This window comes from Urocitellus parryii, chromosome 3, assembly GCF_045843805.1.
Source record: "Urocitellus parryii isolate mUroPar1 chromosome 3, mUroPar1.hap1, whole genome shotgun sequence".
Taxonomy (NCBI): domain Eukaryota; kingdom Metazoa; phylum Chordata; class Mammalia; order Rodentia; family Sciuridae; genus Urocitellus; species Urocitellus parryii.
In genome coordinates this window covers 6,820,479-6,842,781 of record NC_135533.1, presented here as the reverse complement: position 1 = coordinate 6,842,781, position 22,303 = coordinate 6,820,479, and the positions used below count along the sequence as shown (strand labels likewise).

Genomic DNA, 22,303 nt, shown 5'->3' with positions numbered 1-22,303 from the left:
CAAAAACACACACATCTGATATTTTTGTCCGTTTGTTGAAACACTTTCCTGGGGCCAAGTGATACCGCTGTTTCACTCAAATGTTGAAGTTTGAACATTAGAGAAGCACGCAAGAGGCAAGCATATAAAGAAGGGTTTATTTAAAAAGGGGTAAAAGACTCCCCTCCCCCCCTACCCGAGAAGGGGGCCATAGCTGGTTTCCTGGTATCCCAAGAAGCTAGGTGTTCTGCCCTTTTTGTTTGTCCTAGGCTTCCTTTGTTCTCCTGCCTTCTTTCCCTTTCTCCTTGGTATGTGACTAGGCCCAAGAATGCTCAGGGGGATGGCCAAAAGGTGGGAAACAGGTGGGCTGAAGGGGGGAAGAGCTGAATGGTGCAGCTAAGGACCCATTAACAGCCTTAAAGCTCCCTGTAGGGAGAGGCAATTCCTGGGACAGGTTACCTTGGCAACTGGTTGGAGCAGTGAGAGGTTCTTGGTAAGGGTAGAGGAAGGGCTCTGAAGGAATTAACATTTCAATCCCTAAGGGGACAGTCTCCAATTTACCGGATTCACTCAAAATTGGCCTACTTGATCCTCCCTGACTCAATTTACCTGTCTATGCTGACTGCCTGTCTAATTCTGGCTTCATAAGGGTGCAGAGATGCCTCACCTAGAGCAATGACAGCACTGAAGGCACAGTTAACCTGCATTTTTACTTAAATCTAGACAAACAAGAAGAGGGTATGGATGAGAATAGCCAGGGACCCCATATGAAGTGGTGGAGACCTCGAGACCATCTGGGTGTTGGTTTTTGGGAGGTGGTAGATGGGTAGGTGAAGTTTGGTGGGTGCCAAGGGAGTACAAGGCAGCTGTTAGAAAACTTTACATTATAGATAGCCACTCTGTCCCATCATTGACTGTCCTTACCTTCCAGTTATTAAGTGGTTTAATTGGCCAGCCTCCTACCTGGAAATGGGAAAAAGCAAAGTAGAAGCAAAGTCAGGTCTCCCTTGAGGCAAGGACATAATTGTGTCAAACAGTTGGGTTGGGGCCCCTGTAACATTTATTATGCACTTGTGTGTGAGGTACTCTTGTAAATTCATTTTATAAAAACTAGTTCTCATACAACCCGGAGTGGGATGATTTCACCCTGTTTTACTTAGGAGATGCGGGAGGAGACCAGAGGAGTGAGGTAATGTGACAGTGGGGATGGCTGTCCAGACCATCTTGCTTCAGAGCCCACACACTTGACCAGGTGCAGTGCCATGCAATGTCCACTGGATTCTAAGGCCCTGTTACCAGAACTGTGGGCTCCACACCAGCAGTACTGGCTCCCCTAGGAGCTTGGTGGAAATGCAGACCTGAGTAAGATCTCCAGGTGACAGTGCACTAGGCACTGTCCTAAGTGACAACAAATTAACCTCTTGCCTGCTTCAACTGTCCTGCAATGAAAGCCTGCTTAGGGAGGAACTGAGAAGGAAATCAGGAAATGGATTATCTGAAGCTTAGGGAACACTGACCTGGAAAGATGGTGACAAATGCCATGCATCCCTAACTAATCCTCCTTCCTGTTCCCACAATTAAGGTCCTAATGGTCCTCACCTGAGCTACTTGGTGACCAAACTGGTTGCTCCTCACATGTTCCTGCTACTAGTTATTGTTCTGAAGCACAGCTGGACATGGACTTTCCTCAGAACCCTGGAGTGGCATTCACCAGCTACTGATAAAGAGCAGGTGTTTTAGTATAGAACCCACAGCTTCCACAGCCTTCCCACCCTGTGGTTCTTCCCCTTCCCCTCAGTATGCTACTGCCACATTGGGCTTCCCATCTTGTTGAGTAAGCCCTGCTTTCTCCCTTCTTGATGTCCTTTGTGAACTATAACACCATTTGGTCTTTACTGTTTGTACATTAGCCCCTTCTGGGGATGCTTCCTTATCCATTTCTTAAATTAGAGAGAGACAGTGTGTGTGTATATGTATGGCACCTGTTATCTAGGCAGTTTTAAATACTTAGGTCACATTGGTGAACAAAACATCAGAGCCCTAGTTGAGTTCATGCTGTGTTAAAATCAGGTGTGTTTTTTTCCTGTGCACAGCCCTTTCCTCAGCCAGACATTCATTCAGCCTTGGCATTTGTGCACTCCTGAGTACCATCTGCAGTATTTTAAAAGGGGAGAAAAGAATAAATCAAGTCTTGCTTTTGAGCTTAATACTGTTAAGGGAGGCTAATACAAGGTTGAGAATATGTCACACGAGGCAAAAAGGCTATAGGAATTCAGGACAATTAGGGACATTGGGGGAGAATACAGTGTAGATAATGTGTAATGATCAAACAGGGTAATTAGCATTTCTGTCTCTTCCACCATTGTTTCTTTGGTTCTAGTTCTTTATAAAACAGGTAAATTATTGTGAAAAACAGTCACCCCACCGGGCCGTAGAACACAGAACTTATTTCTCCTATGTAACTGTATTTAGGGACCCATTATGCTACTTCCCTCAGTTCCTCCTGGCCCTGCCCTTGAGAGGTGACCTTTGAAATGGCCTTTTAAAAGTAGGAAGAAGGGCATACTAAATGGAGGAGACTTGACCAAAGTAGGATGCAAGTATACATGGATGTATAAACACCAGGTCATCCTGTTGGCTGGAGGGCAGGGTGTGAGAAGTGGAGTAGTGGGCTGGGGTCCAACTGAGGGGTTTGGATTTTATTGATAAAGGGGAGCTGAGGAATGCTGAGCAAAAGACTGACCTGATTCAGCTGTGATTTGGAAACACTTAAGAGTTATGCCATGCTATTTGGGGGGAGTGAAGTATATTAGAAGGTTTTTGAGGGAGACTATGCAAGAACCAGTGAGGGATTGGAGGCAGCTTCAGTGGGAAGGGAGGAGACAAGGTTACTAAGGTAGAATCAACAGATGTCACTCTTTGGAAGGCAGGGACCATGTCTTAATGGATCCCACATGAGGTGTTCACCAAATGTTTGTTGAATGAACAAGCATGGTGGGGATCACAGAACAGGCAGGCAGTGTTGTGTAATGGAGGAAGGGGGACTTGCTTATGCTTCCAGTCTCCCTTTGCTAATGCTTTCCCTCCCAACATCTTATCATTCTTTGTGTGACCACAGTGACACACCTGGTCTGTATGTTGAGGAGGGCCTTGGGAATTCTTTCTTGAGCTGCCCCTACCTCTTCGTAGGACAATAGCATTGAGCATCCTGATCCCATGTTGATCTTAGGTGGCCCTCAACCCCTGATGACTGCACCTTGCAGTTAGTCATCTGTGCTAGGGTTCTGGGTATTGGCCTCCACTTGAGGAAGCCAAGTGCTATCAGTTCACCCAAGAGGTACCCAAGCTTGGCAAATGGATTAAAAAGAAAAAAAAGGGGCTGGGGATGTGGCTCAAGCGGTAATGCGCTCGCCTGGCATGCATGCGGCCCGGGTTCAATCCTCAGCACCACATACAAACAAAGATGCTATGTCTGCTGGAAACTAAAAAATAAATATTAAAATTCTCTCTCTCTCTCTCTCTCTCTCTCTCTCTCTCTCTCTCTCTCTAAAAAAAAAAAAAAAGAGCTACCTTGTGGGGCTCTGAGTCAGGGCCCCACAGAGGCTACAAAGTCCTGTGTCACCATCCTGTTATCATTCCTTGTTTTTTTTTTTTTTTTAAATTCATCCCCATAAGAGACAGATTAATAATTAAGAATAAAGGTAATTTAATTTATATCAAGGCTAACCTGGGCTGATATCTGGGAGTTCTGCTTGGGAAACTATATTATGGTACAAAGTGTTTTGTAAGGGTCTGGCGAAGCGTCGGAGGAAGAGACCACAAGAGACTGTCTTCATGCAATTGGCAGTAGGGGTTTTATTGAAGAGGATCCTAATTCAGCGCGCTGAGGCTCTAGGCTCACTCAGGAAAGGAAAACAGCCCAGAGCCTAGAGCAGAGGTCAAGCAGAGCTTAAGTACACTTTTTGGGGAGGGAGGGGGGCTTTGCATACATCAGAAAAAATCATCATGAGGAGTGGGAAAATTGAACAACAACTCTGAGACATGATTAGTACATTCATTGGTGGGAATAGTCTGGGCAGGAGTGATTGGTCACTTCTAAGTGGGGTAGACATTCAAACTGATTGGTTTTAGGGCCTCAAGGACTACGTGACATACTACACAGAGTCCCAGGTTATTAGACAACCAGTGGAAACAGTGGAAATATTTACTGGGCAGTTCCAGTATTGTCCTAACAGCTACAGGGATTACAGGTTCTGGGGGTAGCAGAGGAATTTTAACAATACCTAGTCTTTTACTTTTTAACCCAGGCCTTGCAGTTTAGAAACTTTACAATGCCCGGTCTTTTACACTTTAACTCAGGCTTTGCAGCTTAGAATCAGCTTAGAAATTTTACCTTTACAGTTTCTTTTAAAAATAAATTTATAGGGCTGAGGATGTGGCTCAAGCGGTAGCGCGCTCGCCTGGCATGCGTGCCGCCCGGGTTCGATCCTCAGCACCACATACAAACAAAGATATTGTGTCCGCTGAAAACTAAAAAATAAATATTTAAAAAAATTCTCTCTTTAAAATAAATAAATAAATTTATAAAATCAGCATGGGAATGATAGGTAGCTTTGGGAGCTGATAAAAAGGGCACTCTTCCTCAACAAACTGTGACCCCTGACCCATCTCCTAGAAATCAAATCCTCATCACTCTCACCCCTTCTAGCCTCAGACCTAGAAATACTCAGGTCTGTGCCCTGCAATCTGTTTTAACAAGCACCCAGGGCAGACATGAACCACTCACATTTGAGTACCCCTGATTAGAGGAACTTTCTGAAACACTAAGACCAGCTGCTATAATTACAACACTCTTCCCTCAGTACAGCTCATTAAGTACTAACATCTTCTTCCTCTCCAATCCATATTCTGTATTGGACATTATTATTTTATAATGTGATAAGCTACCAGCTTACCAGCATTTTATAATCTTTAATATATTGCACTGATCCTCGATGAGATCCTAGAGAGGTTCTTAATATCTTCAACACACATTCACAATTTTTCTTTTAGATGATGTTATAAGAATTTCCAAAATGGGGGCTGGGGTTGTAGCTCAGTGGTAGAGTGCTTGCCTAGCATGTGTGAGGCACTGGGTTTGATCCTCAGCACTATATGAAAAATAAATAAATAATGGAGGAAATAGAGACTTACAAAACCCTCTGAAAAGGGAGCTCTGCAATCTGACCTGTCACAATCTCCCTTATCTACCAAAATCCCCTCCCCATACAGTAAACCCACCAAAAGTAACAGACCAACTTCTCCTAGGACCTGGCCCTGCTAAATCCTGTAAAACTCAGACCCTTGTTGTAGCCTGTTTCCATTTTCCCTGTTGAAAATGTGCCCCTCCGCTGTTTTTTGTTGTTCCGTTGAGTTCTCTCTTTCTTTCCATATATATATATATATGGACAACTATTTATTTATATGTGGTGCTGAAGATCGAACCCAGTGCCTCCTCACCTGTGCAAAGCAAGACCTCTACCACTGAGCCACAACCCCAGCCCTCCCTTTCTTTTTTATTCTCTTTCATTTGCTTTCAAGTGAAATAAAGATATGTGCCCATCCACAACTAAAAGAAAAAAAAAAGAATTTCCAAAATGAATAATGCTAAATGTTGATTTGTTACCTTAAAGTAACACTCCTAATCTATCCCCAAATTCTAGAGGTGCATCATAGAGAGGATGATTCTTTTTTTTTTTTTTTTTTTAAGAGAGAGAGAGAGAGAGAGAGAGAGAGAATTTTTTTAATATTTATTTTTTAGTTCTCGGCGGACACAACATCTTTGTTGGTATGTGGTGCTGAGGATCGAACCCGGGCCGCACGCATGCCAGGCGAGCGCGCTACCACTTGAGCCACATCCCCAGCCCAAGAGGATGATTCTTTATGTACTTACTATGTTAATTGATCACACTTACATTAGAATAAAATATTGGGTGAAATAATTCTCTGCCTCCCTCAAAAAACAAACCGAAACATACAAATAAACAAAACCTCCGATCTAGTATAAAGAATTTTCTGGCTTGTTGGAAAAAGACCCTAAGATGAATAGGAGATGCAGAAAAAGCAGAGAGAAAAAAAACCCCCTGAGCTGCACGCAGCACACGTGACTCTATGCGCGGGTGTGAATTCTGGCGTTCAGAGGAAGGCTCTCCCCTTACAGAGAAAGAGAGCGTTCTGGATGGAGCGGGGTCGCCACTGGAGACAAGTCAACTGGCTGTGATCGTGGCCTGGAGCCAAGGCTAGCGGGATCCCCGGGTGCGAGCGATGGGCAGGTCGCACTGGGTGGACGGAGGGCTCCGGACACACAGCCACGACGCCTGCTCACGGAGTAGGCCCCAGGATGAATGACGAAAGGCACCCAGAAATACTGAAAAGGTGACACCGTACGAAACAGGACTTGGCGGAGGAGAGGCTTTTCTTTCTTTTTTTAAAATTGAATGAAACATTTCTCCTTAGGTCTATTCATTTGTCCTGTAAAACAAAATAAAAGGAGTTTAAAACATACTTTCCCCACACTAATAAACGCCCCGCTCGTCAGCTGGAGGCGCTGGAACAGCGCGTCTCCATACGCTGGGCAGCGCGGGCGCGGCCCCTGCAGGTGCTGGGTCCCAGGGCTGAACTTTCCCGCGGGCTCCCTCGGCGGGCGCCGACCCAGGTGGGTGCGCGGCGGCCGCTCGGGCTCCCGCGGAGGGGCGCGGGGGGCGTGCGGTCCTACCGGCTGCAGGGGGCGCTGTGCGCGCCCACGGGCGCTGCCGCCCGGCGCAGCTCTTTTTTAAAGGGCCCCCGGGGCACGTGGCTCGGGACGCAGCTCGCGGCCGCCCGGCGGGAGCTCCGAGGCTGGGCGGCACCCGCTCCGCCGCCGCCGCCCGCACCAGGCCTGAGGATCGCAGCCCAGCAAGGACGCAGGCCGCCATGGCCGAGGCGCCGCCCGCGCGGGTAAGCGCCCCGGCTCGCGGACGCCGCCCGAGAAGGGCCGCCGCGGCCGCGTGGCCCAGCGCGAGGGACTTGGCGCGCCCGGCCGCGGGGGCACACTGGCTCCTCTGGCCCGTGCCCTGGCCCGGCCCGGCCGGTTGCCGCCCGCGGCCGCCTGCAGGCCACCGACCCCGCGGCCCAGCGCCAGGCCCCGCGCGCGGGGCCCCGACGGCGCGCGGCGCACGGCCCGCGACCTGTCCCTCCGGGGCCCTGCGAGGCCTGGCGCCTGCCTCCTGCCCGGACACGGCGACGGATCTTGCGAGTGAACCGAGTAGCTGTGTCCTTGTCCATTGTCTCTCTTGAGGCTCGCGGCCCGATCGGGCAAGGGAGGGTGGATGGCTGAGGCCCGGGACTAGACTGGCCGGCCGAGGCTCCGCACCTCCCCAGCGGGTGTTGAGCCTGGGCCAGGCCTGGACTGTGGATATCTAGTATTCTACTGGATTTTACTTACGGAAGGATACTGGCCCCTGTTTACAACAGGTTTTCATTCCTTTTTTTAAAAGGATTGTTTTTGCAGTTTTAGAATGCTGGTTTGAAATGTGCAGTATGGCTAATTCAGAGAAAATGATCCTTTGGGCATTTTGACATAGTAGAAAAAACGCTTGTAAAGGACGTTTATCTACTACTATTAACTATTATATCTACTACTGATTCATCTCAGCCAAGTTTCTGAGACCCTCGTTTTCTTGGGTCCTTCTTAAGGAGAACTTTGTCCCTGTGGCTGAGTTTTGAATGTGAGAGAGGGCTGGGGATTCTGCAGGTTTATGACCCTGTTCTTAGGAAACCCCTAGGAGGCCTTTCTGTACCTGTACAGGTGTCATCAGCCCCACCTCGCTGGAGCCTTCTTCAGTACCTTCCCGACTTTTCCTACTCATCTGCATCTTCCCCTCAGCCATCTTGCAGCACCTGAGAGCCAAGAAGCTCCCAACAGGACAGATTCGCTCAGGGACTTTGTCAGCCCATCCTGTCACATTGTTAGGTCTCAAATCTTGGTAGCCAGGAAATGAAATAATATTTGCATATTACCTACAGCAATCCTCTACATCACCTCTAGATTGCCTATAATTCCTAATACAAGGGGAATGCTATGTATATAGGTGTTATGCTCTTTTGTTTAGGGAATAATGACTGAATGTACATATTCAGTTCAGACCCAATTTTTTCTTTCCAAATGTTTTTACTCAGGTTTGTAGAATCTTTGGATGTGGAACCTGCAGATACAGAGAGTCAACTGCATTTCTCTACAGAATTTTTCTCTTGGAGAAGGAAGAAACATCAATTTTTTGTGCACCCTGCCTTTACTGTGTTAGGTGTTCACTCATTATTACTGAATGCATTAATTATTAATTAATTTATTTAATAAATAGTTATCAAACATCTTCTGTGGGTGAGGCACTTTATGAAGCTGGGAGCACAGTGGTAAATGACACACACCCTCATGGGACTTATGTTCACCTGGGAGAAAAACCATAAGTCTGGTGGTGAGTTTAGATTATTAGCACTGTGAAGGAAGAGGCTAACAGGGACTTTTGGTCAGTGCAGCACTTGGGGAAAGGCTCTGTGAGATGGTGTTTAAGTGGAAACTATAAAGGTGAAGGGACTCAGGCCTGGAGAGGTGCATGGGAAAGCCCAGGAGAGGGTGAAGGAGAGCTGGATGCATCCCAGCCATAGAAGGTCATATGGCTGGAGTGTAGCAAATGACGGAGTATGTCAGGTCAGAGGGGCTGGCTGGATATTAAGAAGTTCACATTTTTTCTAGGTGCGCTGGGGAGCTACTGAAGAGTTTTCAGCAAGGACTGAAGTAGTCTAGTTTGTGTTTCAAAAGATTACTGACTACACTGTGGAAAGTGTATTATGGAGGAGAAGGTTGAAGTGGGGAAACCAGGTGGGCGGAATTGTAGTGGCCCAGGTGAAAGGTGATGGGGCTTGGCAATGGTGGTGGACAAAGAGAAAAGTGAATGGATTTGAGATAATTTCAGCAGTCAAACAAATGGGACTAGCTGTTGATGTAACCATGAAGTGGGCAAGGACACACTGCCACGACGTCAGCCTGTCTTTCCAGAAGGCTTTTAGCAATGCAAACCAGCATTGGGGCATTGTACATGTTCAGTGAGGACTTGCACACCATACTCCCAGCTAAGCTGAGGCCTGCAGGCCTTTTTTTCCAAGCTGCTGAAGAATGATGGAATGCAAGATGGAGGAAAAAAAGGCCATTGACTGTCCTAGAGTATCCCTGAGCCAGAGCATGGCCTCATCAACATCATCTTCTTAGCCAGCTGCTATAACAAAGTATAATAGACTGGTGGCTTAAACAGCAGAAATTTTCCTCCTCACAGTTCTGGAGGCTGGTAGTCCAAGATCACAGTGCCACTGATTTGGTTCCTGGTGGGGACTCTTCCTGGTTTGTGGTTGGCTGCCTTCTCATCATAGTCTTACACCGTGGAGAAAGATATCATTGCTTTTATGTCTCTTCTTTCAGGGCAACAGTCCTATTCCACCCACCATGTGGCTCCCAAAGGCTGCACTTTCAAATGCCATCCATCATATTGGAGATTAGTGCTTCAACATGCAAATCTGGGGGAGACCCAAATATTCAGTCTGTAGCTATCACTGTTGTTGTCTTAGCCGCAACAATACAGGACTCACATTATTTTTTTTAACACAATACCTTTATTTTGTTTGTTTGTTTATTTTTATGTGGTGTTGAGGATTGAACCCAGGGCCTCGTGCATGCTAGGCAAGCACTCTACCGCTGAGCCACAACCCCAGCCCCCATTATTTGTTATGTGAAGTACATTACACTGGTTTTTTACAAAATATTGTCTCATCATTTTTCAAAATACTATTATGTAGACACTATTGTTCTAGATATTCTATTTTCTAGATGTGGAAATGAATTCTTTGGAAGGTGTTTTAAAAACCAAGCCTAACGTCAACCAATGTGTGGGTGTGGCTTGGGAGCTCCTTGCAGGGCTCATGTTCTTTCTCCCTGTGATAAGCCTTGCCCCTTCATTCTCAGGAATGAGAATGGGAGTCACCTAAGATTGTCGATGCTTTCCTTCTTTGGCTGTTTTTCCTCCCGTTTACCACCGGCCAACACCCTGGTGCAGCCACCATCTCCAGTTACCAGAGCTGGACTCCTGCTTGATGTTCTGGCCTCCCATCTTCTCCACTTTTCTGCTCTTTGGCCAGCAGGATCCCAGATGGGGCTGCACTGGAGCAGGAGTCATTCTGAGTTTGGAGTTGGAAATTTTGATTGTATAATTTTGGTAATATCTCTCTTTTCTCTTATTTTGGGCAGATTCCAGGGGGGGACAAGCGAATGGAGGACCAGAGACCTCTAACACCTCCGTCGCCCCAGCCAGCTGCTGAGAAGAACTCATACCTCTACTCCACAGAGATCACGCTGTGGACAGTGGTGGCTGCCATTCAGGCCTTGGAGAAGAAGGTGGATTCCTGCCTGGCCCGCGTGCTGACTCTGGAGGGACGCACTGGGACAGCAGAGAAGAAGCTGGCTGATTGTGAGAAGACGGCCGTGGAGTTTGGCAACCAGTTGGAGGGCAAGTGGGCCGTGCTGGGGACCCTGCTGCAGGAGTACGGGCTGCTGCAGCGGCGGCTGGAGAATGTGGAGAACCTGCTGCGCAACAGGAACTTCTGGATCCTTCGGCTGCCCCCTGGCAGCAAGGGGGAGGTCCCCAAGGTAGCCTTTGGGTACCCTGGAGTTGGGAGCCCTTGGGGCTGTGCCTGTAAGTGTGTGGGTGAGCGAGTGTGACACTTGTGGTTCCAGGTGCCCGTGACCTTTGATGATGTGGCCGTTTACTTCTCCCAGCCTGAGTGGGGCAAGCTGGAGGACTGGCAGAAGGAGCTCTACAAGCATGTGATGAGGGGCAACTATGAGACACTGGTCTCCCTGGGTAAGGATGTGTAGGGGTCTCTGGGCCTTTGTCCGAGGTTGGGCTCTTGCAGTCTGTCTTTGCTTTGCTTCTTTTACTTTGGACATCAGAGCCTCTCCATGGGTATATGGGTCCCAGATCTTTACCCATCCTGTCCCTGTTCTGTATGCAGATTATGCCATCTCCAAACCTGACATCCTCACCCGGATAGAGAGAGGAGAGGAGCCTTGTCCTGAAGACCAGCAAAGCAAGGAGAAGGGGACTGAGGAAGAGGCCGCATGTCCAAGGAGGCTGGACACTGGTAAGTGGGTACAAGAGGGAGTGACTGGGGCATAGTGGACCACAGGCTCACCTCCTAGGTGTCCAGATAATCTGAGAACTGGGAAGGGAGCACAGACCCTTATCCCAGAGTGGGCTGCTCTCCAAGGCCACCCCAGGTGGGGGCAGGTGGAAGACTTCTTTTTAAAGTCCTGTGGTTTCGGATCTGTAGGAGGGGTAGTCACAAAGGGAAATGTAGAGCATGGGAACGTTCTTGTTCCATGATAAATAGGGCTGATTATCACTGATGTGACAGTGCAGTGACATCGCCATCACTTCTTGATGTCTTCAGTGCTGTCCGTGTCCACCTGCCCGTTTCTGCTCCCCAGCTTAGCCTGCATCAGGAAGCTGCTGTGGCACTAGGGTTCCTTTGTGAGAAGGAGGCTGGGGCTGGGTCCTCCTATAGACAGTCTCCAAAGGTGACACTGCCTATCAGAATCCTCTGGGGGACTCTTTTTTTTCTTTTCTTTTCTTTTTTGCAGTGCTGGTTATTGAACCTGGGGCCTGGTGCATGCCAGACAAGCACTGTACCACTGAGTCATGTCCCCAGCTCTGGGGAACATTTTTGAATTTAAAAAACAAATAAATGAAAGCAGAGAGAACAAGACAGTAAACCTCCAAATTATTGCTGGGACCTAACATGATCTTGTTTCTTCAACATTTGCTTCATCTGTCTCTTTCCTTTTTGTACACACAGCCATGATACCATTTTTATACTCCTTCCCCTAAAAAAACAAAAACAAAACCAAAAACAACAATTAATGATTGGTCCTTGTTCTCTTTCCCTCAACAATGTTTTCAGTAGGGTTTGGATCCTAATCTCATAATCCAAAGTCCATGCATTGCATTTGATTTATAAGTGACTCTTTATTTTTTCTTGGTGCTGGAGATCAAACCCAGGGCCTCTTGCATGGCAGTCTAGTGCTCTACCACTGAGCTACATCCCCAGCCTGTTTCTTAAATCTATAAAAAGTCATCCCCCTTTTCAACAGCTTCATTGAGATATAATTATACACCATAGAATTTCTCTATTAAAGCGTACAATTCAGTGGTTCTTGGTATATTAAGAGATGTGCAATCATCACCACAATCTAACTTTAGAACTTTTGTGTCCGATCAAAAGAGACCCTTGGGGCTGGAGTTGTGGCTCCGTAGTAGTAGAGCACTTGCCTAGCATGTGTGAGGCATTGGGTTCGATTCTCAGGACTGCATATAAATAAGTGAATAAAATAAATGTCCATCAACATCTGAAAAAAAAAGAGAGACCTGTATCCATTAGTAGTCACTCCCTGCTGCCCTCTCTCCTGCCCAGGTCCTCTCAGCCACTAGCCTGCCTTCTGCCTCTGGAATTTGCCTATTCTGATATGTCACATAAATGTAATCATATAATATGATCCTTTGTGTCTGTCTTCTTTCACCGAGCATGTTTTCAAAGTTCATCCATGTTGTAGTCTGTGTGAGTGCTTCATTTCTCTTGTGACTGAATAATATTCCATTTTGTGGACATACCACACTTTGTTTAATCATTCATTAGCTGATAGACACTACCCAAGCCATTTATTTTTTGTCATTTTATTGTCATTTATCTCTGTGTGTGTGTGTGTGTGTGTGTGTGTGTTACAGTGGATAGATCCCAGGACTTTGCATATACTAGGCAAGTTCTCTACACTGAGTTACACCCCAAGCCCTTTTAAAAAGTTTTAATTTTGAGACAGGGTCTCACAGGCCTCAAACTTACTATCCTCTTGCCTAACCCTCCCAAGCAGCTGGGATTACAGGTGTGCACCACCGTGTCTGGCGTATTTTACATCTTTTTAATGCTATTGTTTCCCACATTTTGGATTTGGTGTCATTAACATGGTCTCTTATTTCCTGCATTTCCTATGGATTGGGAGGTGGATTAGCAGTTTATGTAGACTCAGGTTCAGTGTTTTTGAGAAGACTTCTTCAGAGGTGTTGCTGTGTGCCCCTTACTCCTGTGGGCCAGCAGGCGCTGGGGTCTGGTTGTCTTTTTTATTGAGATTGTCGGCGTCATGCTTCTGTTATGAAGTTCCTGTCAGGTTTTCACCAGTGACTTTAATTAGCCATGGAAATTGCTGCCTGGCTTCATTATTTCATTAAGGGTAGCAAAATAGTGAAAGTGTCATTACTTCTGTTCTTAAAAGCTAAAGCTCTTTTGTGATGAATAGTTCCTCTAATCAATCCTTTTAGTTACCCTGAACTACAGTACAGAAGAGGCAGGATAGATGCTTCACTCTTTCCTACATCAGTTTTTTGAATGATGACTTTTCTGTCCTTGTAGCCTCCAAAGGCGGCCAAAGGCTTGGGCTTTTTGTTTTGTGTTGTTTTCAAGTATTATGACTTCTCAGATTTTAAAATATTTTGTTTGTGCCAGTCCTTTGTAGCCATTATTTTCATATTTAAATTGTACCATCTTTGGCAAGTGGAATCGTTTTCAAGTTTTGCCCAGAGGTCATTTTAACATGACCTTGATGAGTTTCTGACACCTTAAGATACATGAGATTTGTTTTGTGTATTTCCTGCCCTGGGCCTGGAATCAGTTTCTCCGTGGATTTTCTGTTTTGTCTGGGGAAGAAACCCAGGGCCTCCACGTGCTGTGCAAGTGCTCTGCCACTGATGTCCACCCCAGCCCCTCGTCAAGAAGTTTTTATTGTTTTTAGTGAAGCATAGTATTTAGAGACCCTAGATGAGTGCTAGTTATAAATTTTAGGTGTTACTTCTGGGTGTTTTTTTCTGTTTATATCCCTGTTAACCATTTGTGTGGCTGTTTTTGTTCTTGTCTTATGTTTTTCTCTTGGAATGTTAGATAGACCTAGTTGATTTGCTGTCTCCATGAGGGCTGGAACTTTGCCTTATTCACTGACTATGTGCTGCCTGCTTACTGGTTTATTATAAAGGATACAGGTGAAGAGAGACAAAGGGTGAAACCTGGGGGAAGGGCACAGGGCTTTGACACCCTCTCTGTTGTGCCACCATCCTGGGACCTGCATGTGTTAGCTATCTGGAAGCCCTGAAAATATGCATTTGGGGGTGGGGTACTAGGGATTGAACTCAGGGACACTTGACCACTGAGCTACATCCCCAGTCCTATTTTGTATTTTATTTAGAGACGGGGTCTCACTGAATTGCTTAGTACCTTGCTTTTGCTGAGGCTAGCTTTGAACTCTTGATCCTCCTGCCTCAGCCTCCTGAGCTGCTGGGATTACAGGTGGGTGCCACCATGCCTGGCAAAAATGTGCATTTTTGAAAAGAAATGAGTTCATATAGACATTCCTGATTCAGATTTAATTTTGATTTTATAAACTTGTATATCACTTTTTTAAAATTTTACATTGTAATGTTACATTCCCACCTTTATTAGCATAATAACTTAAATTTGAGTCTTTTTATATCCGATCCCAACATTTAGTTATTCTATAGTATCTATAATTTCAAAATAATGTATCCAGTATTTCTATTAATGTTTAGGCTTTTGTTTGCAAAATAAATAAGCCCTCTTATAGGGAAATTATTAAAGTAAACTTGTGTCCTCTTGCCCTCTAATATGGGTCTCCATGCTCAGAACATTTCCATTTAAAAAAGAAAGAAAAGATTTGTACATTGCCAAACTTAACTCTAGGCACATCATTTTTATCCTTCTCTGGGTCTGTTTTTTCTGTCCCTAAGGAGCTGAGGATCTGCCTGCACCAGGGACAGAAGTGTCACTGGCAAAATCCAGGTTATCTTGAAGAGGATACAGCTCTCTCTCCTGCTGTGCTTTCAAAATAATAGCCTCTCCACCTGGCTTGGGGCCTCTCTTTGCTTCCCTCACTTAGTGGAATGTGGGGGAGGGGTCTGATGACCAGGGTACACATGGGTCTTCTGATAACCAGAGTGCATCTTGGGCACCCCTCTGCTTAGAGCACCACTAGTGTGCGGCACTGCTCTGGCTCTGAGGGTGCTGTTCTTTTTTTTTTTTTTTTTTTTGGTACCAGGGATTGAGCTCAGGGGCACTCGACCACTGAGCTACATCCCCAGCCCTGCTTTGTATTTTATTTATAGAGACTGGGTCTCACTGAGTTGCTTAGGGCCTTGCTTTTGCTGAGGCTGGGTTTGAACTTGCCATCCTCCTGCCTCAGCCTCCTGAGCCGCTGGGATTGCAGGTGTGTGCCACTGCGCCCGGCTTAGTGCTGTTCTCTTGTTCACTCTGCATCCCCAAATCTGACTACACCAGGATTTAGCTCTCCTTTCCACTGTCATTAAGTCACTTTCTATCCTTGGGGGTTCTTGAGAACTGTCAGGATTTCATATTTTGATTTGGACCTTTCTTTTTCTCACTCTTGAGGCTTGATCTTGCACAGCCTCACGTCCGTGATGCTTTGGCTGGTTTACGAGGATGGGCACTGGGTTTCTCTTTGTTCTAGGAAGGGTCCAAAGATGAGGTTTCGGATGACCCACTGACGTTTTTAGGATCGCTGCCGACGCTTTCTATGGGAGCTGATGACTATTCTGTAGATAAAGTCTGCTGAACAATGTGACCAATTGGTATCCAAGGTCGTGCCCTTATTCAAGAGGGGAATTGGTAGCAGCATTACCAGTTACAAATCCAGCTGAATTCTTCTTTTTCCCCTCTGATTACACTCAGTTGGTGTTAACCATTTGCCTTTGAAAAGAATGCCATTGGAGGGCAAGCAGACAGGCCCTGCTTGGGTTGCTTTTGTCTCTGATGAATCTTTGTTCTCTGGATCCTGCAATTCCGGAACAGCCACTGTGGGTTCCGGTGTGGAGGTGGAGCCTCTTTCCCGTGGTTCTGGATTGCCTGTGCACATCTGTGCTGTCTGATTGCTCACGGCACGCAGCACGCACTGCCTGGTGCCGTAGGCCTCTGGCTGAACTTGTGTTGGATGGTAGATTCATCAGCCTTCACCGTCAGCCTTTCACTCATCATGCATTTCATTCTCTTCATAGGTATTTTCCTTAAAAAAAAAAAAAAAAAAAAAAGCAGAGCTCCATTTCTTGTGGGAGGGGCACATGTGACATGTGCTCATTTGGGGGCTTATGATTTGACAACTTCAGTGACGGCTGAGCTGTTGTGACTTGCTGGGAGGCAAGCCTCGACAGACATTTTGTGTAGACTTGAATAAGAGGACAAGTGTAGGGTGAAGCATTGTCTCAAAAGGGAATACTTCACTTTGGAAACTCGGGAACCTTCAGGACCACATGTGCAGTGTATATTTTCTGCCATGCCTTTGGGCTCTCTGATGCTGTGGAGAGCGGGCTGGGGTGGGGGCCAGCAGCCACCATCATGGCTGGTGGAACAGACAATACTGTGTTTCCTCTCCCTACCCTAAACAGCAGCCCTCTGTCATGTCCTGGTTGCCAATCCTGTGTCAATTATCACACTATGCAGTCCTCCTGGAATGAGGCTCTAGAGGAGAATCTAGCGGCTGGGTGACAGGTGAAGCCATCTCATCATCACACTCAGTGTTTGGTCTGATGTCCCAGGTCCCTGGGACTCTGCATTTACACACTTCCCAGAGGGTCCCTGGCCATCTGTTTGGGAGATCTCCGTGTTGTGCTCAGTGTCACTGGTTTGCATTCCTTAGGTCTCCTTCCATATCCAGAGCAAGTCCCCAGTCCAGTCAGCCATGCCCAGGAGGAGCCCAAAGAAGGGCAGGCCCCTCAACACCAACAGAACGAAGAAGCAGGAGTGACCCCACCCAAGCCGGGCACTGGTGAGTGAGGGCAGCCAGGACAGCAACAAGAATGGTGTCTTTTGGCAGTGCATGAGTACCAAACACAAGCTGTGCTAGAAGTTCAGCAGGAAAGATAGCTGGGGATGTGACTGGGCTGAGCTGGACGGGCTCCTGGGAAAGGGGCTCCTGAGGTAGACCCTAAAAGAAGGTAGGTTTTGGATTTTTCAGTGCAAGAAAATATCTGTATGGAGCTTTTGGGGAGGGATGTGGATTGAGCCTCTTGGGGCTTCTTCCAGTGGTCCTATCAACAAGGCAGTTTATGTCTCATGCCTAGCACAGTGCTGGGTGGCAGGCATGTTGTAGGTGTCAGTAAACATCCTCTTTCTGAAGACCTGCTGAGAACACTGGCTTTAGTCACCTCTCCCAAGTTCTGTTTGCTTCTGTTCACAGGCAGTTCCTGCCATCCTGAGCTGGAACTGTAACTCAGAGGACACTGAGCAGAGCATGTGGCTTTCTGTCTCAGCGCACACGGGCTCCTCTGGCTCCTCCTCCCTATTCTTCCTTCTTGCAGCTGGCCCAGCTTCAGTGTGTTGCCTTCTCCCCTGTGGTTTCTTTGTATTTCCCCCACTGAATGTGGCCCTCTGCAGGTAGAAGTGAAATTGCTTCCTTCCTGTGTGCTCCTTCCTGGCCACTGTATAAGTTTGGACTCAGCTCATGGAATCGGTCAGGTGGGACCTTCTCAGATAGAGGAGGACAGTATCCCTGCCCATCGCAGACCTGAGACTCTGCTCTGAGGCCTCCCCAAACCCTCTTTCCTTTTGAGGACCATCAGCGTGATAGTCAGTTGCAAAGGGACAAATTGTGAGCCTGAGTTTGCGGGGGATTATGGTTGTGGCCTTCATATCTCTCTTCTTACCTCTGCAGTCAACTGGACTGAGGCCTGGGGGTCACTGTTCCTGGCAGGCCCTTGGGTATGGCCAGAGCCTGCTGAAGAGGTGGTCATGCCACTCTGCAAGAACCCCATGTCAGGAAAGGCCCCATGGGATTCTCTGTCTTGCAGGACCTCCAGCAAACACCAGCATTTTGTCCTCAATTAAACAGGAGAGAGAATCTTCAGAGGGGGAGTCACCAGCTTCCCCTTCCAGGGACATCATGTCCAGTCTGGGGCCAGGTGAGTAAATAGGCAGCGCCCGTCACCACGGCAGAGCCTCACACAGCTCAGAGGGCCCTTTGGGAGTAGCAGGGGTCTGGGGATGAGACCTGGTGAAGGACTTCGTCCTGAGGCTTCCCTCCTCCTTCCCTCCCCAGGTGTGACCCACAGGCCCAGTCAGCCTGTGGTCCTAGTCTTCTCTCTTGGTCTGGGCTGGCTGGGAATCCCCCGCTGGGAATAGACTGAAGGCTACCAGGCTGTGGTCAAGGGTGACCAAAAGGATGTTCCGCTTTGATTCCAGCCTCGCAGCAACCCTGTGGAGTGACCCCGGCTTTCAGCCTTTATTTTATTTATAGATATGTGGTGCTGAGAATCAAATCCAGTGCCTCACACATGCTAGGCAAGCGCTTTGCCACTCAGCCCCAGCCCCAGCCCGAGAGTACGCTTTTTGCTGTTATCCTGGTGGCTCTGGCCTCACTCAGTCCTGCTTGAGTCGGGGGATACCTGCACTGAGACCCAGGCAGGAATCATAGGCTGCCTTACAGGGTGCTCTCTGCACCCAGAAAGCAGGGTGTGGGCAGGTAGTAGGGATTGGCCCATTTGTTATATGGATGAGGGATTGTGTGAGGTTAATTCACTGGCCTCCTCCAGGCTGCTGGGGTCTCTCACCTGGTCCTGAGGTAATGGGGCCCACAAGTTCCTTGTGCTTTTCAGATCATAACTACTGACTTCAGAACTCTTAGGGTCCTGCCGACTCCTCTGCCATGGCCCAGGTTCTCTCTTCCACCTTCCCACCTACCTATCTCCTACCATCTGTCTTCTGACCCCAGGGACTATCTGGCAGCTGTTTTTTTTTTGTGGTTTACTTTCCTCTCTCCTGGTTCCCCAGCTCAGCCTCCAGGAGTGAGGAGTAAGATAGCAAACAGGACTGAATGACGGGACAGGGCAGTGCCTGCTTGGTGAGGCCCCATGAGCAGGACCTCCTTGTGGGCCCTTGGAGGAGAAAGGATTCAGGGGAGGTGGGAGTAGGACTTGGAACCAACATAGATTCCTTTGCCAGGTGGTGGTGGCATGGCCATCAAGACAGAAGCTCAGTCTGAGGAGGAGATGGTGCCTGAGCAGCTCCGCCTGGGGTCCCCAAGCCGGACCAAGTGTAGAACACCTAGAGGGCCTAGGAACAGGACTGGAGGCCCCAGGCGGCATCACGCCCAGGGGAGGCCAAGGGTGCGCACTGGGGAGCCTCGGCCACCAGGGACCATTGGGGAAGCACCCCGCGTACTCCCTCGCCGTCGGGAACGGACCTTCCCCTGCCCTGACTGTGGGCAGAGCTTCCGCTTGAAGATTAATTTGACAATCCATCAAAGGACTCACGTGGAGGAGGAGCACAGGGAAGCTCCCGGGGGCTCACCCACCAGATGGGGGGAAGGCCACTCTACGCTGGAGCCAGGGGAAGTGGTAGTGCCTGGCCCTGTCATCCGCTGGCTCCCCGAGGAGCCGGCGGGCCACCATTCCCTGGGAGGGCGTGCCTTCATGGGGCGGAGGCCCACGGCCACCAAGATTTACCACTGCAGTGAATGCCTGCGCTTTTTCCAGCAGCGGAAGAGCCTGCTGCTTCACCAGCGCCTGCACACAGGCAACAATCAGGGCTGGCCTGCCTGTCCCTACTGTGGCAAGGCCTTCCGCCGGCCCTCGGACCTCTTGCGTCACCAGCGTATCCACACTGGTGAGCGACCCTACCAGTGCCCCCAGTGTGGCCGGGCCTTCAACCGAAACCACCACCTGGCTGTGCATATGCAGACTCATGCCCGGCATCGGGTGGGCCTGCATTTCCCTGTGCCCTCTGCAGGCCAGGGGAGCTCACCCCTGCAGGGTCGCAGCCATGCAGAGGAGGGCTGACCAGGCAGGAGCCTGCAGGGCATCCTCTTGTCTTCCTGCATCCCTGGCAGGACCTGTGCTCTATCTCTTAGGGCTTTCCCTTGTGCCTGATGCTGGTCCCTTATTCTGGGATGTCTTGGAGAGAGGTTTTTTTGTTTTTTTTTTTTATTGTTTCCCCTATTCAAATGGAAAGCAGTGGCCCTTTTGATGATATCATATATATGCGACAAGGTACCTCTATTTTCTCTTTCCTAAGAGTGTCACTCTGTGCTATCTTTTTCTACATTTTTGACCTGTAAAGGGTCCCTAAAGGCTTAAACAACACCAGTTTTTGGTGTAGCTTTTGACTGGTGCTACAGTCAAGATGATCAGAGACTGTGGTCCTTTCAGAATGGACCATAGAGACTTCAGGGACTGGGAGTGACTGCACAGAGGTCTGTCTGCGCTCCACATGAGAAAACAGCAGAGAGAACAGGACACAAGAGAAGGCACTCGGAATTTGCATTTTCTACTTTTGTTAGCTTGAGACTTTTTTTTTTCTTTGAATGAAGACTTTGTAATGTGTTTGTAAGCGTTGTGTGTAGTTGCAAAGAGGACCAGGAGCTCCTGAGGGCAGGAATTCTGTCACTTCCTTTGTGGGTCTGGCAGGGCAGGAAGAGGGTTTTGATGGGCAGAATTTGGCTGCTGTCTTAGAAGCACAGCTTCTCCCCAGCTGTATGTTTCTGAGCTCTGAGTGACTCCCAGTCTTCCTAGTCCTTCCCTCACAGGGCAGTCTCATCTGTTATTTACTTTTGATATCAGTTAAAAGAGGAAAGGAAATCAGGTGTGGATGGCCTCCCTTGCCAGATCTCAGGATTCATAGGTGTGCATGATCCATTGACTGGACCCAGAAGATGTCTTGAGGGTGCTGCAGTCTTGTGAGCCCAAGACCTTCCTCAAGGGGAAGACTGACTGGGGGAGGCTGGGGAGTCTGCCTGGACTCTCCAGGCCTCGTTTCTCCTGGTAAAGAATTTGGGGTCTGGTGCTAAGTAGGGCTAGGAGATTGGGGAATCCTTCAGCCCCCCTCTAGGCTCACATTCCTTGTCTGTCAAAGGGTAACAGCTCCAGTGCATCCCACCTCATCTAGGAGTTGTTGGCACTGAATTTAGAGACTGCACAAATAAGACGCTTGGTGATATTCTTAGTTTCAAGTTCAGTGTTTCCTATTTTTTTTTTCCAGTGATTTCCTGCTCAGTCAGAATCCCCTGGGAAGAGTGAGGGTTAGTGCCCTTGTACCAAAGCATCGGTCCATGACCTGTTTTTAATAGTATGCTATTGTCAGGCTGCAAGGAGAAGTCTTGATGCCTAGTTTCTTATATTCCTTAATCACACCACCTTGGGTGCTGCCTACAGACCAGCTGGCTGTGGGTTCTGGGTCCCTGGCAACTTCCTGTTGTCCTCACCCCTTTTCCACAGTCCCGAATGGAGTTGGGGGCAGATGGTAACATTGCCATCATCCCTGGGAAAGGGGAAGGATAAAAGTCTGACAGGTTAGCCAAGATCCTAAAGAGGCACCTCCTGCTTGAGGCTCCTGCTTGTCTGGAGCCCCACAAGTCAGAGACAAATATCAGCACGTGGGCAGGCAGGATGTGGTACAAGTGTGGCTGCTCAGCTTAACCCTCAGCTACAAGAGCTAGGCTCAGATATTCTGGTGGTGCCTCAGGGCTCAGAATTTTAAATTCTAAAATTTTAAATGCTAAATGCACTCTGTAAATACAAGCATTCAATTGCAAGGCTCAGGTGTTTTTCCCTTTTCTTATTTTCAAAGCATTCAGTACTCAGCTCTGGGCTATGCATATTGGGTTTGCCCTGGCACTCAATAGGACGTGTTTAAAGAGTGCTCCTTAGGTTGAAATGAACAGTGGAGGCTACAAGGTGCAGTAGCCCAGTGGTGCCCCACAATCGGAAGGTGGGAGCCCTGGTTGGGTCCCAGACTTCCCCAGCTCTGGGCCTCAGCGTCCTCATTTGTGAAACAAAGAAGTGGTTGGGTCTTAAGATTCCTTAACAACTGTGAAGGTGGCAGTCTTCTGCTTTAATCGGTGCTTAATAAACATGTTGGCATAAATGATTGTGCACGTGACCTGGTTTCTTTTTTGTAGGAAGTGAGCGGCCGCACTGGCCAGTCACAGCTGGCGACGCTCGTGGGTTGCCTGGCCCTGGTAAAGGCAGCCCCTGCACCTCACACTCACACCTGCCCTCGCGCGCAAGGCCGGGGCTCACGCTGCGGGACGAGCTTCCCGGCCAGCCAATGAGGCGCAGACTCCAGGCCGCAGGGGCCTTACGCACGCAGGCTGGGGGTGGAGCCTCCCAGGTCGGCCAATGGGGAGCTAGCTCTGCGTGGG

At 48.3% G+C, this 22,303-nt stretch overlaps 1 protein-coding gene across 1 annotated transcript; it reads left to right on the top strand.

Moving 5' to 3' along the window:
* Positions 1 to 6,809: 6,809 nt before the first annotated feature.
* On the top strand, positions 6,810 to 21,994 carry Znf783 (zinc finger protein 783). Its single transcript, XM_026411183.2, has 6 exons — positions 6,810 to 6,954; positions 10,292 to 10,690; positions 10,778 to 10,904; positions 11,056 to 11,184; positions 16,808 to 16,936; positions 19,108 to 21,994. Exons 1-6 carry the CDS (start codon positions 6,931 to 6,933, stop codon positions 19,941 to 19,943), a joined length of 1,644 nt encoding a protein of 547 aa, XP_026266968.1. The 5' UTR covers positions 6,810 to 6,930; the 3' UTR covers positions 19,944 to 21,994.
* The last annotated feature ends 309 nt before the right edge of the window (positions 21,995 to 22,303 follow it).

Excerpts from the sequence above, each read along its gene's own strand:
- Znf783 (XM_026411183.2), top strand. The coding sequence starts at position 6,931 with ATGGCCGAGGCGCCGCCCGCGCGG. Across the intron at positions 6,955-10,291 it reads CCGAGGCGCCGCCCGCGCGG|ATTCCAGGGGGGGACAAGCG; the intron begins GTAAGCGCCCCG and ends TATTTTGGGCAG. Across the intron at positions 10,691-10,777 it reads GCAAGGGGGAGGTCCCCAAG|GTGCCCGTGACCTTTGATGA; the intron begins GTAGCCTTTGGG and ends TTGTGGTTCCAG.